The sequence below is a fragment of the Episyrphus balteatus genome, chromosome 1 (assembly GCF_945859705.1).
Source record: "Episyrphus balteatus chromosome 1, idEpiBalt1.1, whole genome shotgun sequence".
Classification (NCBI taxonomy): domain Eukaryota; kingdom Metazoa; phylum Arthropoda; class Insecta; order Diptera; family Syrphidae; genus Episyrphus; species Episyrphus balteatus.
In genome coordinates this window covers 104,053,990-104,069,958 of record NC_079134.1, presented here as the reverse complement: position 1 = coordinate 104,069,958, position 15,969 = coordinate 104,053,990, and the positions used below count along the sequence as shown (strand labels likewise).

Below are 15,969 nucleotides of genomic sequence, written 5' to 3'. Positions count from 1 at the left end.
AACAGCTAGTATGATTTGTGAAAATTCTTCTAGTCATATCCCAGAGACAATATCTAACATGTTTGCTGATTTTTAAAAGTGCCTTCGAAGATTTCTCTTCAACAAGCACTTCTTTTATCCCTCCTCACACACTAGAATACACACATCTTAATTTAATTAATTTTTCTATTTCTGGGGCTGCTATACGTGAAAATATTTTAAAAACTTTAACCTTCTTGGGGCGCCATCTAGTGTCAAAATAAAAAGCTGAAAAAATTAGAGGATTTTTTTTTATTATTTGGAAACATTTTTTCCACTTAGGAACTTGATTCTCGAAAAGAAAACCTAAATAACGAACGCCCTAATGATGGTATACCATCTGGACCAGGACTAAAACATTCATCTAGTTTTAAAATATTTTATCGAAATTAAATTTAATATAGTTCAAAATTGTAGTTCAAATAATATTTAATTTAATAATAGGGTATTTTCATAAGAATAACATAAAGGTTAATACAAAAAAATTAACTTGGCGGGAAATTTAAACTTTTCTCTTTAACTTTTCTTAGCTTAACTGATTAACTTTTCTCTATTAATGCTTACACAGAGTCTCCACTGGGCATGAACGATGCCCTGTTCATGAACATGTCTTGAAAAAATCCAATGGAGGCAGAAAAATCCATGCCCACACCGACATCTTGTCGAAGAATCTTGTTTTTTGAACATGACATAAGCGTTGTTCAAATCATGGGCATGATTCTGACGTTTCGTGTAAGGTTTTTTCTTGAATGTAGAAGTAATACGAGTCATATTACCTCTACATTCAAGAGAAAACCTTACCTGTACACGAAAGATAAAATGAGACGACATGACATAATTTGCCCAGCGAAAAAAATTGTTCTGTTTGTGGATTGGATTGCGGTTGTGTTGTTGGGCAGCTGTATGCTCAATGGAAACTCTGTGTTAACAACGAATGCCATAAATCAATATCATTAATCTTAAAAGAAATTATATAAACCAAAAATGGGAATGGAACATTCTTAGGGCAAATTAGTTATGTTTGGTATTTTATAATATTGTTTAAAAATGATATAGTTTTATAAAATTAGTAATGATAGTGAATGATGTAATCCTACACTCGGCCATCCTTCTCTTCGGCTGTCTCAGACGACCAGTTTGTTAACATTTCAATCTACGTAACCATCAATCTCGGCATCATCGCTTTCATCTCCATCAAATTCACTTTCAGAATAATTTTCGTCTCGCCAACGTTTCATAAAATCTGCTGACGTTGAAGTTGAGTTTGGACCTTCGTGTGCTCCGACTTTTTTTACATCGTAGCGACCGTTTCTTTTGACTTTGACTACTTCATATGGTCCTAAGTATGACGGAAACACTTTTGTACCTGGAGCAAATTGAGTCTTTTTTATTGCTACCAGATCACGAAGATTATATTTTGGAGCTGGCTTTCTCTTTCGGTTAAACGTTTTTCTATTCTCTTCTTGGACCTTCTCTTTCTGTTCCTTCGCTTGACTTCGCATATCTTTTCGTTCTTCTTCAAACTCATCGATTAGCCGATCGGCCATGATGTTATTTATATCTGTAGCTTTGACACTTTTCATAGGAACCCCAAACATGACCTCAAAAGGAGTTCTATTAGTACTTCTATTAATAGTTGAGTTGATGATTCGTTGTAGATTTGGAACATGCTTAAACCATTTATCTGGAGCCTCAACCGACAACTTGGACAAAATTTTAACGATGGATCTGTTTATCCTTTCCACTTGGCCGTTGCCTCGGGGAACGTCTGTAGTGACCAACGAATGCTTTATGTTTCTCTCTTCGCAGTACTCTTTGAAAGCATTAGATGTAAACGCTTACCCTTTGTCTGTTACTATTCGTTCAGGATCACCAAACGTGTCACTCTGCAACATCAGCTTCTTTATCACCTCATCAGATCCAGTTGACTTAACGGGAAAATTCCAGGTAAACTTAGAAAATCCGTCTACAATCACGAACAAGTGCTTATAGCTCTTTGCAGTTGATTGAAGCGGCCCAAGATGATCTAAATGGTACGTATTCAATGGTACATCAAAGTTCTCAATCGGGCTAAGTAGGCACTCTTGTTTTCCACTTTTTCTCGATGCGAGGATGCAAGGAATACAATTGGAGATAACATGCTTGATCTTTACCGACATCCTTGGAATATAGAATTCTTTCTTAGCTAAAACTTCCACTTTTCTCGCATTTATATGACCATTCTCATGGATACTTCTTAGCACTTCTTTCTGCAATCTTTGGTACAACTAAAGAGTAGTCTCCCTCAACGAAATTGTATAAAACGCCGCTTCTTAAGACAAAGTTTTCATATTTTTCCTTCTCTAAGATTTTGCACACAAGTTCACAAAACTCATCAGTTTGTTGGGTTTTTCTAATGCGATGCAAAACTCCATCCTCTATTCACATAACAACTGGATAGCGACTTAATGCATCAACGTGTCTCATGGATGTCCCTGCTCTGTGCAGAACTACACATTGAAAATCCTGTAAGAATATTGCCCACCTGACCACACGCGTACACAGATCCTTTTTAGTCATTGTCGCTGTAAAAGCTTTGCAGTCTGTATATAATTTGAACTTCAACCCCATTAGATACACCCTTAACTTTTTTAAACATTTAATGATGGCTAGCACTTCCTGCTCGTAGCTTGTGTAATTGGATTCGGTTTCCGTTGCTTATGTAAAAAACTGGATGAAACAAACTATCATCATGTCGCTGCAGTAAAACACCTCCGAACCCAACTTTACTTGCATCTGTATGCAGTTCTGTCTCTAATTGTGGATTGAATAGTTTTAAGACGGGATCTTTGCAAAGCGCTTCCTTTAGACTCTCAAAGGCAGAAATTTGATCTGAAACAAAACAAAATTTTACGTCTTTCCGAAGTAAATCTGACAGCGGCTTAGCAATAAGTGCATACCCTCTATAAAACGTCTAAAAAATCCTGTCAGACCAAGAAACGACGGTAACTTCTTGATAGAATTTGGTGTAGGGAAATTTTGCACAGCATGCAACTTTTCTTTTGAGGGTCTCATAAATCCATTTTCAATAATATGGCCAATAAATTCAATCTTTGGAGTTAAGAACTTGCACTTTTTCCAATTGATAATGAGTCCATTCTTCGCAGCAACTTCAAGAACTAAATTTAGCCTTTCCAAACATTCTGACTCATTCTTAGCTTTGATAACGATGTCGTCTAAATAAATGTGCAACCATCCTCGCCTTACAAGCTTCTCAAACACCGAGTTCACAAACCTCTGAAATACTGATGGAGAGTTACATAACCCAAAAGGAGCTCTTAAAAACTCGTATTGCCCGTCGGGTGTAACAAAGGCAGTATATTTTTGACTATCTTCATCGATTTCAACATGAAAAAACCCATTTTTAAAATCCAGAATTGTAAAGCAAAAACCCTCAGCTAATTCTTCCAGTATTTCTTCAATTAGAGGCAAAGGATGTCTATCTTTAATAACCTTAGCATTTAACAAACGATAATCAATGCAAATTCTATTTGTACCATCCTTTTTCTTTACAAGGACTATAGGGCTAGCATAATCGGATCTACTGGCACGAATTATACCATCTTGCATCCATTCGTCTATTTGTTTCTCTACATCCTCCCTTTCATTTATAGGTAGTCTTCTGGGCTTTTGATAAACCGGTAAATCATCAGATAAAACTATTCGCATCTTAACTTGGGACCCACCGTTTGGCTTCTTGGGAGTGTAATTTTGTACAATCTTTACTAATTCACTGCGTATTATTGGGTCTAAAATGTGATGATCTTTTACATCAAAAACCTCAAGATGATTATTCTTATCATTTACTTCCACAATATCTATTCTTGTAATATCGTTTTCTTTTAAATCGACGGGGACAGGTTTTGTGCTTACATAAATCTTTCCATTTTCTATAACGACTTTTGCATTTTTCAAAAAGTTTTGCCCTTATATAATCTGATCTGTCATCCAATCATCTGGAATAATATGAAATCGAACTCTTTGCATAACTTGCTCAATCAAAACGTCCATTGCACATGACCCATAGGTTTGCTTTGCTTCCCCTTCACCAAAACCGTATAAACATTCGCCTACACTGTCCATCTCCGCTGCACCACATTGTTTCTAAACACTCTCCTTCATCAACGAAACATCAGCTCCAGTGTCCACCAACGCATCATACGACTCCCCAGACATAGCTACTTTGACACAATAGTCAAACTTATTTATTCTCGTAGCATTACCTTTGCCTTTTCCTGATGCATTCTTACTATCTTCCTTGGGACAATTTGGTGCAATTTGCCCAAACTCATTACAAGAGAAACACCTTGCACCCTTATTTTTATTTGGACATGCTTGTTGTTGGTGAGAAAATGAACCACAATTTGTACACCGTCTTTGATTTGGAAAATTTTTAGAAATACTTAATGTTGAGGGCGTTATAGATTGAAAATTATTTTGCCCTTGATTTCTATAACTTGAGCTTTGCGATTTTATAGTTTCATACACTAAGAATTTTTTCTTAAGTTCATCTAAAGTAGTTGCTTCATATGACACGGTTTTATTAGATGGACTGTCCATAATTCCCTGAATGATATACGCGATCAACGAAACATCATCGAAATTTCTTTGCATTGAAATTTGTTTCATTGAGTACATATACTCCAAGAAAGATTAATTGGGCTTTTTTCTTTGAGATTGTAATGCTTTGTGTATGCTTATACTGGATTGGGGATCTTCAAACTCAGAACTCAAAAATTTCTTAAGTTTATCCCAACTACAAATTCCTGTTTTGGACTCGACTGCCAGTTTTGCAGCCATACTTCTGAATATCATTCCATTTACAGACTGTAGCGATATCTTCAAAATCCTTCAACCAAATTTTAATACTTTTCCCTGACTCGCCCGTGAATGTGTCTAGAGAATCTTCTATGTCCTTAAAAACGGAATTATTTGTTTCAGCCATCTCTTCTTCACTTTCCTCCCTAACAACAACAACAACTTCTTCGGGAACTGGTTTCTTATCTTCAGCACTATCGACAACTTCACCTATTCCAGCTTCACCTCCTACAACTTCACCTTTTTCGTTATTTTTATCTTTAATAATTTCTCCTACACTTCCCTCTCCTTGTATCTTTCATCAACAATAGCCTGAAATAACCTTTCTACTAATTCCTTTTTTAAGTTATATCGATACGATAATTTTTTTGCTTTTAAGAGTGTTTGCAATTCTCTTGTACTTAATTTATTTAATTCTTCCATTCAAATTAAATGTGCTTTTCTCATATGAAAAATCGATCATGCAAAATAATATAAATAAGTGCATGCAAAATTAAAGTAAAAAAAAATCAGTAGAGCTTTTTGAGAATAAATCGATCTTTACAAATCATGCATTAATTTCACTCAAATGAAACTTTTACTTAATTGTCTGTGTGTGATTTTTTTGTTTAAGTATTCATGACATGCAATACAAAAAAAATGATACGATCTCACCGCTTTCTGGAATATCCCGTACTTTTACTGTATAGAGAACTTTTTTTTTGTAACAGTATGGAGCATGAATTTTTTTGTTTTTATAAGTATGGAGCATGAATTTATTAACATTTTTTTTCTGAGATTTTTCACTTTTAGACTTTGTTTGCTCATTTATTTTTTAAACACTTCTTTTTTTCTCTTAAATATTTTGGCTCTCTTTTCACATATTTTTTATTTGTTTATAGCACATTGACGATTATGGTTTAGGGATTTCACATTTCCACTCTTATAGATTTTTTAATTAATTTTTTAACTATCACATTACAAGTCACTAGGTTTCGTCTTAATCGTTTATTTTACTATTACTTTATTATTTTTTTTTATTATCAAACACACGGTAGTTCATTAATCACTTCTGACACCAATTGTGGGAGAGGGAAGAAATTAAAACGTTTCTAGTCTTTTATTTTAAATTTTATTGAAATTAAATTTAATATAGTTCAAAATTGTAGTTCAAATAATATTTAATTTAATATTAGGGTATTTTCATAAAAATAACATAAAGGTTAATACAAAAAAATTAACTTGGCGGGAAATTTAAACTTTTCTCTTTAACTTTTCTTAGCTTAACTGATTAACTTTTCTCTATTAATGCTTAACAACGAATGCCATAAATCAATATCATTAATCTTAAAAGAAATTATATAAACCAAAAATGGGAATGGAACATTCTTAGGGCAAATTAGTTATGTTTGGTATTTTATAATAAAAAAAATTTTATAATAAATAAAAATGATATAGTTTTATAAAAGTAGTAATGATAGTGAATGATGTAATCCTACATACCTATTTCAAATGATAAAAAACTTTAACCCTCTTGGGGCGCCATCATTGTTTATTCTTTTCAACGAGTCTTTAAAATGTTCTTAATTCCCAAGTATTTGGAAATATTCATATCTAGTACCAGTTCATAAAAAAGGCCCTATGAACTTAATAACAAATTATCGTCCTATAGCGAAACTTTCAGCTATTCCTGAACTGGTCTCTTGGTTTTTAAATAATTTCTTTTAATTGCTCATCTGTTATATGTACGGTGACCATATTTCTGGAAGCGAAACCCGGGACAGATAAAAAATTCGTTGGATCGTTTTGAAAATATTGATTTTTCAAAAAAAAAAAAATTAAATTTTTTTAAATGAGTTTTCATAATTTGTCCTTATTTTGATATCAAGATTTCCTAAACCATGTTATAGGAGCGTTTTTGTTGAATTCATTTGAGTTGTTTACGAAATCGGAAATCAAGAAAATGGTTTTATAATAATGTCTGTTGAAAACTTCTAAGAAAATATTTTTTTAATCAAAATCAGGAGAGCTGTTTTTTAACATTTTAATTTTATTTTAAATGATTTGGAAATTGTATGATTTTTAACACAGCTTTTAATATGTCCTTAAAAGTTTTGAAACTAATCTGGGTTCTTTACTCTTCCATATAAGTTGTTCTTTATTCGAAAACATTTTACCTGGTGTAGCAACCTGACAAACAGAAGCTAGAACTTAATAATTGACGAAAATTTAAAAAAAAACTAAAGCCTACTCTAGATGCGAAACAAAAATTCTCATACAAATCCAGTACAAAATTTTGCTTTTCGTTGCACAGTACGCAGCGAAATTCTTATCTATGCCAGAATATATGGAGATTTTTCAATTGTTTGTCACTCCCATTTATTTGTCCAGGCAATTTTTCTTGCAGCTAAAGTTTGTTCCCTTTGGAGACTTAGAAAAATGTTCGTTTTGCTTTAGCAGCGTACTAGGCTTGATGCTTTATCCGAAAAATTAGAAAAATTTTAATTTCCAGCCACTCTTTTCTTGTTTTCCGTAAAAAGTATTTAAAATATTGAATAAAAAAATCAGAGATTGTCCAAACACGGGACAGTCACGGGACAAATTAAATTACAAAATACGGGACACTTATACGTCCCGGGTTTCTTAAATAAAAACCCGGGACAAGCTGTAGAAATACGGGACAGCCCCTGGTAAACCGGGACGGATGGTCACCGTGAAGAAAAAATCTACGGTCACTAATCTATTATCTACTTTCTGTTTGGATTCATTCGAAAATCATTCCCAAGTAGATTGCATCTTCACAGATTTAAGCAAAGCATTTGATAAATTAAGTCATAAAACTCTTCTGAGTAAATTAAATAAAATTGGACTTAATGATCTTTTTGTTATGTGGATTTCGTCTTACAACTACAATAATGATTTAAATACATTTAGGGAATGGTGCAACAACAATTGTTTGTTTTATAATATAGACAAATGTAAGACAATGAGTTTTACACGCAAACGTAATTTTATTAATTATGTTATGACTATCGTTTAAACTCGACGTGTTTACATCGTGAATCTAGTTTTTCTGATCCAGGAATCGTATTAGACTCAAAATAAACATATACCGAACACTTTAATTATATTATAAAGAAAGCTAATAAAATACTTGGCTTTAAGAAAAGGTTTCCCGTGATCCTTATGTAATTAAAATCCTTTATGTTTCTGTTGTCAGACCAATTGTTCTTAAATACGGGTGAGTTGTATGGGCGCCATACTACCCTATACACATAAATAGAATAGAAAGTATACAGCGTACATTTTTAAGATTTTCTCTTCGTTTTTTGCCATGGGCTGATAGGGTTATATTGCCTCCATACACTTCAAGACTTCAATTGTTAAACTTGCCATCTCTTTCTGTGCACAGAGAGTACTTGCAGTTCTGCTTCATAACAGGTGTGATAAATGAATCTTTTTCATGTCCATCAATTCTCGATGGAATAGGTTTCAATGTGAGTCAAACTAACTTAAGAAGGAGTTAACCACTTCGAACTATTTTCAGCAGATGGCGCTAATAGTCCTCTTAGTCAGTTAACCCTTTGTTTTCCGGTGGTTACAATAAGAAACCACCTTTTAAACTTTATTTTTTACTTTTTATCCCAATTAAATATATCAGCAATTACCTAGCTCAGAAGTTAACTAATATAATGATATTGGGCACGTTCAAACAGCTATCGGATAGGCTATCTGGGATATTCGTATCTGGAATATCTCTTTGAACGAAAAGCTATCCAGATAGCTTGCCAAAGCACCTACAAAAAAAATATGAAAATATTGAAAAGAGGAAATTGTTTCTTTTGAGCAAATTCCCGTTTTTTCAATTGTTGCATAGTACTTGCCCACCGATTAAACTTTAATTCTTGAAAATTTATTTTATTTTCAAGCTGAATAATCGCGCGAATAGAAATCAAAATAAAAAATAGCCAAATATTTATCAGCTGATCACTCGAATACCTGAGGTATACCAAACATTCTCGGATACCTTCAGATTATTCTTTGACAGGAAATGGTTCGTTTCTTTGCTAATTTTTAACACTGTTTACAACAACAAAAAGCTATCGATAGCTTTATGTTAACTGTTTGAACGTGCCCATTTACTAGTGCAATGGATATATTTTTTTCTGGCGCGACATTCAAGAAATATTTAAAGTTTTTTTTATTTTTTTTGAGAAAAAAATTGCTCCGGGCAACAAAGGGTTAATTAAAAATTTTAGTAAATTATTTATTCTCATTGGTTCTACAAATGAGAACTTTAAATCTGTAAGCTTTAAATGTAAATTTTTTGCTCTGAATAGTTAAAATTTTGCTATATTTAAATTTAGTAAAGTAATTCTTTGTAATTTTTAACGTTAGTATTTATCGTTTTGAACAAACTACTACTATGTACAACAGTCTCACAAAAGATGAGCTATTAATACTAATATTATGAGATGTCTGTTCCTAATTTTCCATTTATATAACATGGGAAATAAAATTTTTGTTTTCCTATTTTTACAATAGAGCATTGTAAAAATGAACTGAAATAAATGATTTTTACAGTACATTTGACGTTCTATACAAAATTTTTAAATGCATTTTTTTTGGAGTGTGAACCCTACTGAAGATAATAAATTTTAAGTTCGAAATATACTTATGAAATTATGGATTTAATTTAGCTAAACAAATACAAGGGTGGTTATGTTATTTTAAAAAAAAATTATTTGCTTTCAAAGGGTTATGCGGTTGGAAGTAAATAAAAAATACTTTCTTTGTTTGAAGTCTCTAACTTAATTCTAACGGCCAAGCGGCTGGGGTTAATGTTTCTTATGGGAATAACATGGGGTCTGATCAATTTTAAATCCAAAAATTTGAAACCTCAAATAATTAGGTAAACTTTTGACTATAATAATTGTCTTGGAGTAAGATATTCTACAAATCGACTGTGCTTAGTGGAAATAAAACAGTTTCAATATTGTATGCCAAATTTGGTAGTATTACAATGTAAAATCACTTTCTTGTTTAAAACTCTTTTAATCTCTTTCGTTTGCATATTTTTTGCTCGGTACTGTACCTAAGCCGTTCTTTATTGGGAACACAGAGCTAAGCTGGTAACACAGTACTTGCATGGGAAACAACAACAAATGATTGTTAAGGATAAACAAAAGTTTTTTTTTTAATTTGTTGGTTTACAGAGAAAATTTTTTTCTAGACTTTTATTGTCGCTTTCAAGGCAAAGTGGCATAAGTTGAAATTTGTAATTTTTGAGTTTAGATCACAGAACTAATTTTTTAAAAAAGCAATTTTTTGGTGTAATCAGCGCTTTTCTACTTCTTCTAGTTCCCACGTTATGCATGGAAACAACACCAAATGATTGTTATGGATAAACAAAAGTTTTTTTTTAATTTGTTGGTTTACAGAGAAAATTTTTTCTAAACTTATATCGTCGCTTTCATGGCAAAGTGGCATGAGTCGAAATTTGTCACTTTTGAAAAAAAAACGCAATTTTTCTATGTAATCAGCGCTTTTCTACTTCTTCTAGTACCCACGTTATGAAAAAGTGCCGCTGTTAATTTTCACAAATATTCCTGTCATTTTGTATACATTAATGGCATTTCTTTAGTTATGCCGTTATCGTAGATAGGATTGGTTTTGGGTTTTTCAAAGAAAACGGCACAACTAAGAAAATTTCCCATAAAAAAAACAACCCGGTAAGATTTTTTCATCATTTTGGCTTTTTTGTCGTATTATACTGTTCGTAATTCCGGTTCTGTAACTAAGTTATAAATTTAAATAAGTTTTTGTTTATGTTTTTTCGTATATATGCAGTAAGACTATCAGAAGAATATATGTCAATGTAAAAAAAAAACTTTTATTCCTAGGAATAAGCTCTATCTGAGGTTTATCTGACTATTGAAAAATTTTCAAAATCGTTAGAGCCGTTTAAAAAAAAAAAAAAACAATTTTTTATAAATAATTTTTTGGAAAAAAAGTTTTAAAATAAAATTGTAATGCCATTTTGTAGAAATCACTAATCAACATCTAAAAACAAAATTTCAAAAAAATTCAATGTCCCGTTTTCGAAAATTTGATTTTTCAAAGAAAAATTTTCAATTTTTTTTTTTAAATCCAAAACTCACAACTTAGCGGTTGGGAGGCCGACGCACTACGCATCGCACCACCGCTGCCACTTGTGAATTCATAACCCCGAACAGGTTCTTCCAATTATCAAGTTCACTTGAACCGACTAGCATTTTTATTAACTCACACAAGTCTGTTATTGTTCATTCGGTTTCTTTCTCTTTTTCTCCAACTCTATTCGTATGACAACAATTCGTTGTTCGTATACAAGGAGGGAGATAAGCGGAAAGAGGTTGACACTGGTCAAATTTTAAATCATTATTAGAAGAGGTTTGTGTATAGCTTTCATACTTGCAGGGCAGCTGCTTGTGTAATCAATTTATATTGAAGGTTTTGAATGAACAATAACAACTTGTGTGTGTGTTACCACCAAGGTTATAGGCTGGAGTTATTGCTATTTCACGGGGACCAACCCGATCATCAGATTCCTTTCAGTTGTGCTAAGTCGCTTATGTTCATATGAAATAACTATAACTGCAGCCTATGAACTTGGTGGTAATACACACAAGTTGTTGTAATTCATTCAAAACCTTCAATATAAATTGATTATACAAGCAGCTGCCCTGCAAGTATGAAAGCTATACACAAACCTCTTCTAATAATATAATATAATTTAACAATATAATACTTACCTCGGCAAGCATCTTTGTAAAAATGGCACACATGAGCTAAAATGCGCTAATCGATTGACCCAACTTGGAATTTCTTGGCCGCAAAGGATCTACATATATAAAAGAGGATAAAAAAGATCTTAATTTTATTGCTAAAAATGTGCTACTTACCTGTGTAAGTGAGCTAGAAAAATGATTGCAATTGTTATTCATCAAATGATACCGATCCCCTCGAAACTGATTGCCTAACTCTTCGACTATCCGCCGCACTTCTTCGTATGTAAAGTCTGTGCATCCGATTTGTATACTTTGTCTGAATTGAAACTGGTCACCAAGTTCGTCATGGTCACGAGGAGTAATTTCGAAAACTCCCGTGAATGGAAAAGGATGACCGCCGTAAGCGAATTCTGTCCCAAATATTTCAACTCCCGAATGGAAAACTCCTAACCCAATGGAGGTGGTATATTCATTTATCCAATACTGCAAAAGAGAATCATATACAATAATTATCAAAGAGTACTCCCCAAGGAACATACCATATCGTAGACATTCAGGATGACTGGCTCTCGATTTCCCATATTAGCAGGCAAGAGTTCGTCACTTCCACTATCCTTGGGAACACCAAGACAGCTGGGAAATGGCAAATTACAAGGAAGACCGTTGGAAAACATTACACAACAGATACAAATAAAGACGAATTATTTCTGACGAGCTTAACTGGTTTAGACTATGAAACTGATGTGGGAGACGTTGATGGTTGTCACGAAATGAAATCTAGACTACTCGGCAGATAAGAAAAAAAATTGGAGAGAACAATGGTGCATTTCAAAACAACTAAAGATTTAACTTTTTGACACAAGAAAGAAACAAAACGACGACGCCGACAACGGAGAAACAGAACAGGAGTTGTGATCTGATTGAAGGTTTGATTTGGATGATTTATTTTTTCGAAAGAGAGAAAACCGTGTTTGTTCTTAAAAAAAAAGATGACTAGGGAAAGATTTTCTTGCGATAAAATAAACTGAGCTCCATATTCATTACTTCTTTTTGTTTGAGGATGCGACGAATACAACACTGGAAATTTTCTTTTTCAACAAAAAAAAACAAAGTTTCAAGATTTAGCCCGTCTTTATACCGAGAGTTACATATCATGGAATGGTTAAAGCCAATTACTATAAAATTAATTACAAAATTAACGATTTGAAATTGATTAAGAGATTTAGATTGAAAATATTTTTTTTTAGGAAATGGTTGTTTACAAATTTTTTATGTTGAAGATTTTTTCGTGAGGTAATGACAGCTGGCAGAGAAAATTTTTGTTTCTTTTTTTGACAATTGGAACTTGGAACCTAATTTAACTTGGAAGATAGTATCTTCCAATAGGGAAGTTCGAACATTTGTCCTTGTCTTCTCTTTCTTTTTACAGTTATCATTTTGACGTTTTAAACTCGGCGAAAACCAAAACAAACCAGCAAAAACAAACCAACAAAACAAAAAAAGCAAAAAGTACAGCATAGAAATATATTTTAAATTCCGTAATTTTTTCGATTTTTAGACACTAAATTAAGTTATAGTAGAACGTTATTACAAAAAAAAAAACATTTGAAATCGATTTGTATGAGTTTTTTTTTACAAAAAACAGTTCTTTCCCTTCAAGCAAGAAAACGGAGTTCAGAAAAGACACTCCGACCTCCGACCGCGAAAGACGGGGTTGCACTCACACACTTGCAACTTTTTGTATATGAACACAAAGTCGAAGGAGAAATCGTGGTGAAAAAACCAATACACATAAAATCGGCTCCGCGCCGATTCTAATTTCCATACTAATTTGAGCCGCCTTCGGACCCGTTTCTGAGCCGAAGTTGGACTCAGCTCCGCCTGAGGTGCAGCGGATTCGGACCGAGGTCGGACTTGTTTGCTTGAAGGGACGTCTTACCCCCAAAACCCTTTTGTGTACAGTGTTGTCTGTGAATATATCGTCCCCTTTCTGCTTGAACCTCGTAAGTACATTTTTTCAAAGATTTGTTTTTTCTCCTAAACACTGCTCTAAAACTTACAGAAAGAATAGATACAAGGGTTTTAGTTTAGAAACAACTCAATCAATATGTCTTAAACATAATTTGATTTCCTTTTGTTCAATTCATATTTTTGATTTCAAGAAAAATGTATATTTCTTTTAAGAACTGAACAAAATTTGCTTTGTAGATACGTGGTTCACGCAGAAACGGGACGATATGTGAAAGCCACCACGTTTATGCCTGTGAGTCTCCGCCTGTCCGGTTGGCGGATGGAGTCGGAAGCTACTGTCAAATAGTTGTTGATTTCTTTGTACTTTCGATAAGTTTTCATCCGTCGAGTGCGGTTGCGCGCTGTTCCCCTCCGTTTCATCCGACGCATCCGATAATTATAGTTCTGGCTTAAGTCTGCTCCTACAAGTACCCCGTTTGTATGTCCGATTTAAAGATCGATATGAATCTGAATCGAAATTTTGTCCCTTCAAGCAAACGAGTCCGACCTCAAATTAGTATGCCGCTCAAATTAGTAAGGAAATTATAATAGCGGAGCCGATTGCATATGTATTGGTGTGGTGAAAATCTCCACTACGAGAAAACGGAGCGGAAGTCGTACCCGAGTCGGGGCAGCGAAAACAAAGGCAGCGAAAACAAAAAGGAACAATAAAAGGAAAGACGTTTCGCATTTGCGACCAAAAAAGAACAAGATTTATTTTTTTTTCATTGAAATTGTTTTATTTTATTTAACTTTCACAAACAAAATGTTTACACTTATTTTCTTGAGATACAGCATACAGGCCAGCGGCAGGAGTAATGTTGTAATGTTGTTCGTGGGTGTTGGTGCCTTCAGGCTGCAGGAGAAGATGATTTCCTACGAAAATACACAAAATTACTCATTTATAAAATTTTTGGATTAAAACATTTCCATTTTATTTATACATAATACTTAAATAAAACAAAGTGACACGACACGCCAGTCTTTGCACAACAAAAATAAAATGATGCTTTGTTATTCTGTTGCCAATGTCTTTCTTTTGTCAATTTTCCTTTTCGCACATTTCACCACACGTTTCTCCTTCGATTTTGTGTTCATACACAAAAAGTTGTATATGTGTGAGTAAAACGGCGTGTCCAAATGGAGAAATCAAACAGAACTCCGTTTCCTAGCTTGAAGGGGTAGTCCAAAAAAATGCTTTTCGATCAGGCGCAACACTTGGGCTCATCAGTAAGATGCTTTTGTACCATTCTTATACGAAAAATTTGTAGTTGATGATTACCAACACTTATATATTTTACAATGAAACCTCACTGTAAACTATATTACTTTAGTCCCTTCAAGCAAACGAGTCCGACCTCGGTCCGAATCGGCTCCGAAGTGAGTCCGACCTCGACTACGAAACAGGTCCCAGGGCGCACAGTCGTGCCATTCTTCGTTTTTGGCGTCAAAATTCATTTGCACGGCCATTTCTGTACGAAAAGTCATGAAATTTGGTACACTGAATGATAATAGTATGGAGAATACAAAAAGGCTGCCAACTTTTTTTTATTCCAAATGGCGGCTCCAAAATGGCGGAAAGAATGAGCTTTAAAATAGAATTTTCATTTTCAAAACAGTATATAAGCTAGAAATTGGGCTAAATTCATGTCAAAAAGATGTTAAATTTAAGATTTAGGATTCATAGATTCATATTCTTTACAAAAAAATCAAAAAATTTGAAAACAAAGTCCAAAAAATGTCAATTTAGTAAAACACACTTTAAGACCTCTAAATACGCTATTTCATGTATTTTTTTTTTCACTTATCACAATTTTGCGATCTCTTCTATTTATGTTTCATAAGAAAATTGAAATATTGGGGTTATATGGTTGCCAACTATGTTTTTAAGTAAATATAAGAAAACATGATGTAATGAAAAGTTACAATGTTCAATAAAACTGAGAATTTATTTTTTCCGTAAACGAAAGTATACTTTTCTAATAGATTTTAACGTTCTTAATTCAAATCCGAAGTCGAAAAAAATTTATGACGTCACGTTTTTGAGATATAAGCAGATCAAAATTAATTTTTATGTACGAAATTTATAATTGATCCCACAAATTTTATTTGTTGAATGTTTTTCTTGATTTTTTCTTTCTTTCGTCAGTACTCTTTTTCGCATTTTTCACCACGCTTTTAATTCGACTTTTGTGTTCATACACAAAAAGTTGCAAGTGAGTGAGTGCACTCTCGTTTTGCCTCGTATTTCGCGTTTTGAGGTCGGAGTGTCTTTTCTGAGCTCGGTTTTCTTGCTTGAAGGGGTCTTGGAATAGTTTATCGATGGAATCAACCA

At 33.3% G+C, this 15,969-nt stretch overlaps 2 protein-coding genes across 2 annotated transcripts in view; both read right to left on the bottom strand.

Annotated features, from left to right (window-relative positions):
- LOC129906326 (deubiquitinase DESI2) overlaps positions 1–12,949 on the bottom strand; it is a 41,144-nt gene extending 28,195 nt beyond the window's left edge. The window contains exons 1-3 of the mRNA XM_055982050.1: positions 12,164–12,949; positions 11,799–12,107; positions 11,649–11,737 (exon numbers count right to left, since the gene is read on the bottom strand). Of these exons, the coding sequence (XP_055838025.1) occupies positions 11,649–11,737; positions 11,799–12,107; positions 12,164–12,298 (533 nt within the window). The 5' untranslated portion in view covers positions 12,299–12,949. The remainder of the gene's footprint in view (positions 1–11,648; positions 11,738–11,798; positions 12,108–12,163) is intronic.
- LOC129906322 (uncharacterized) overlaps positions 1–15,969 on the bottom strand; it is a 123,773-nt gene that overhangs the window by 15,575 nt on the left and 92,229 nt on the right. The window lies entirely within an intron of this gene.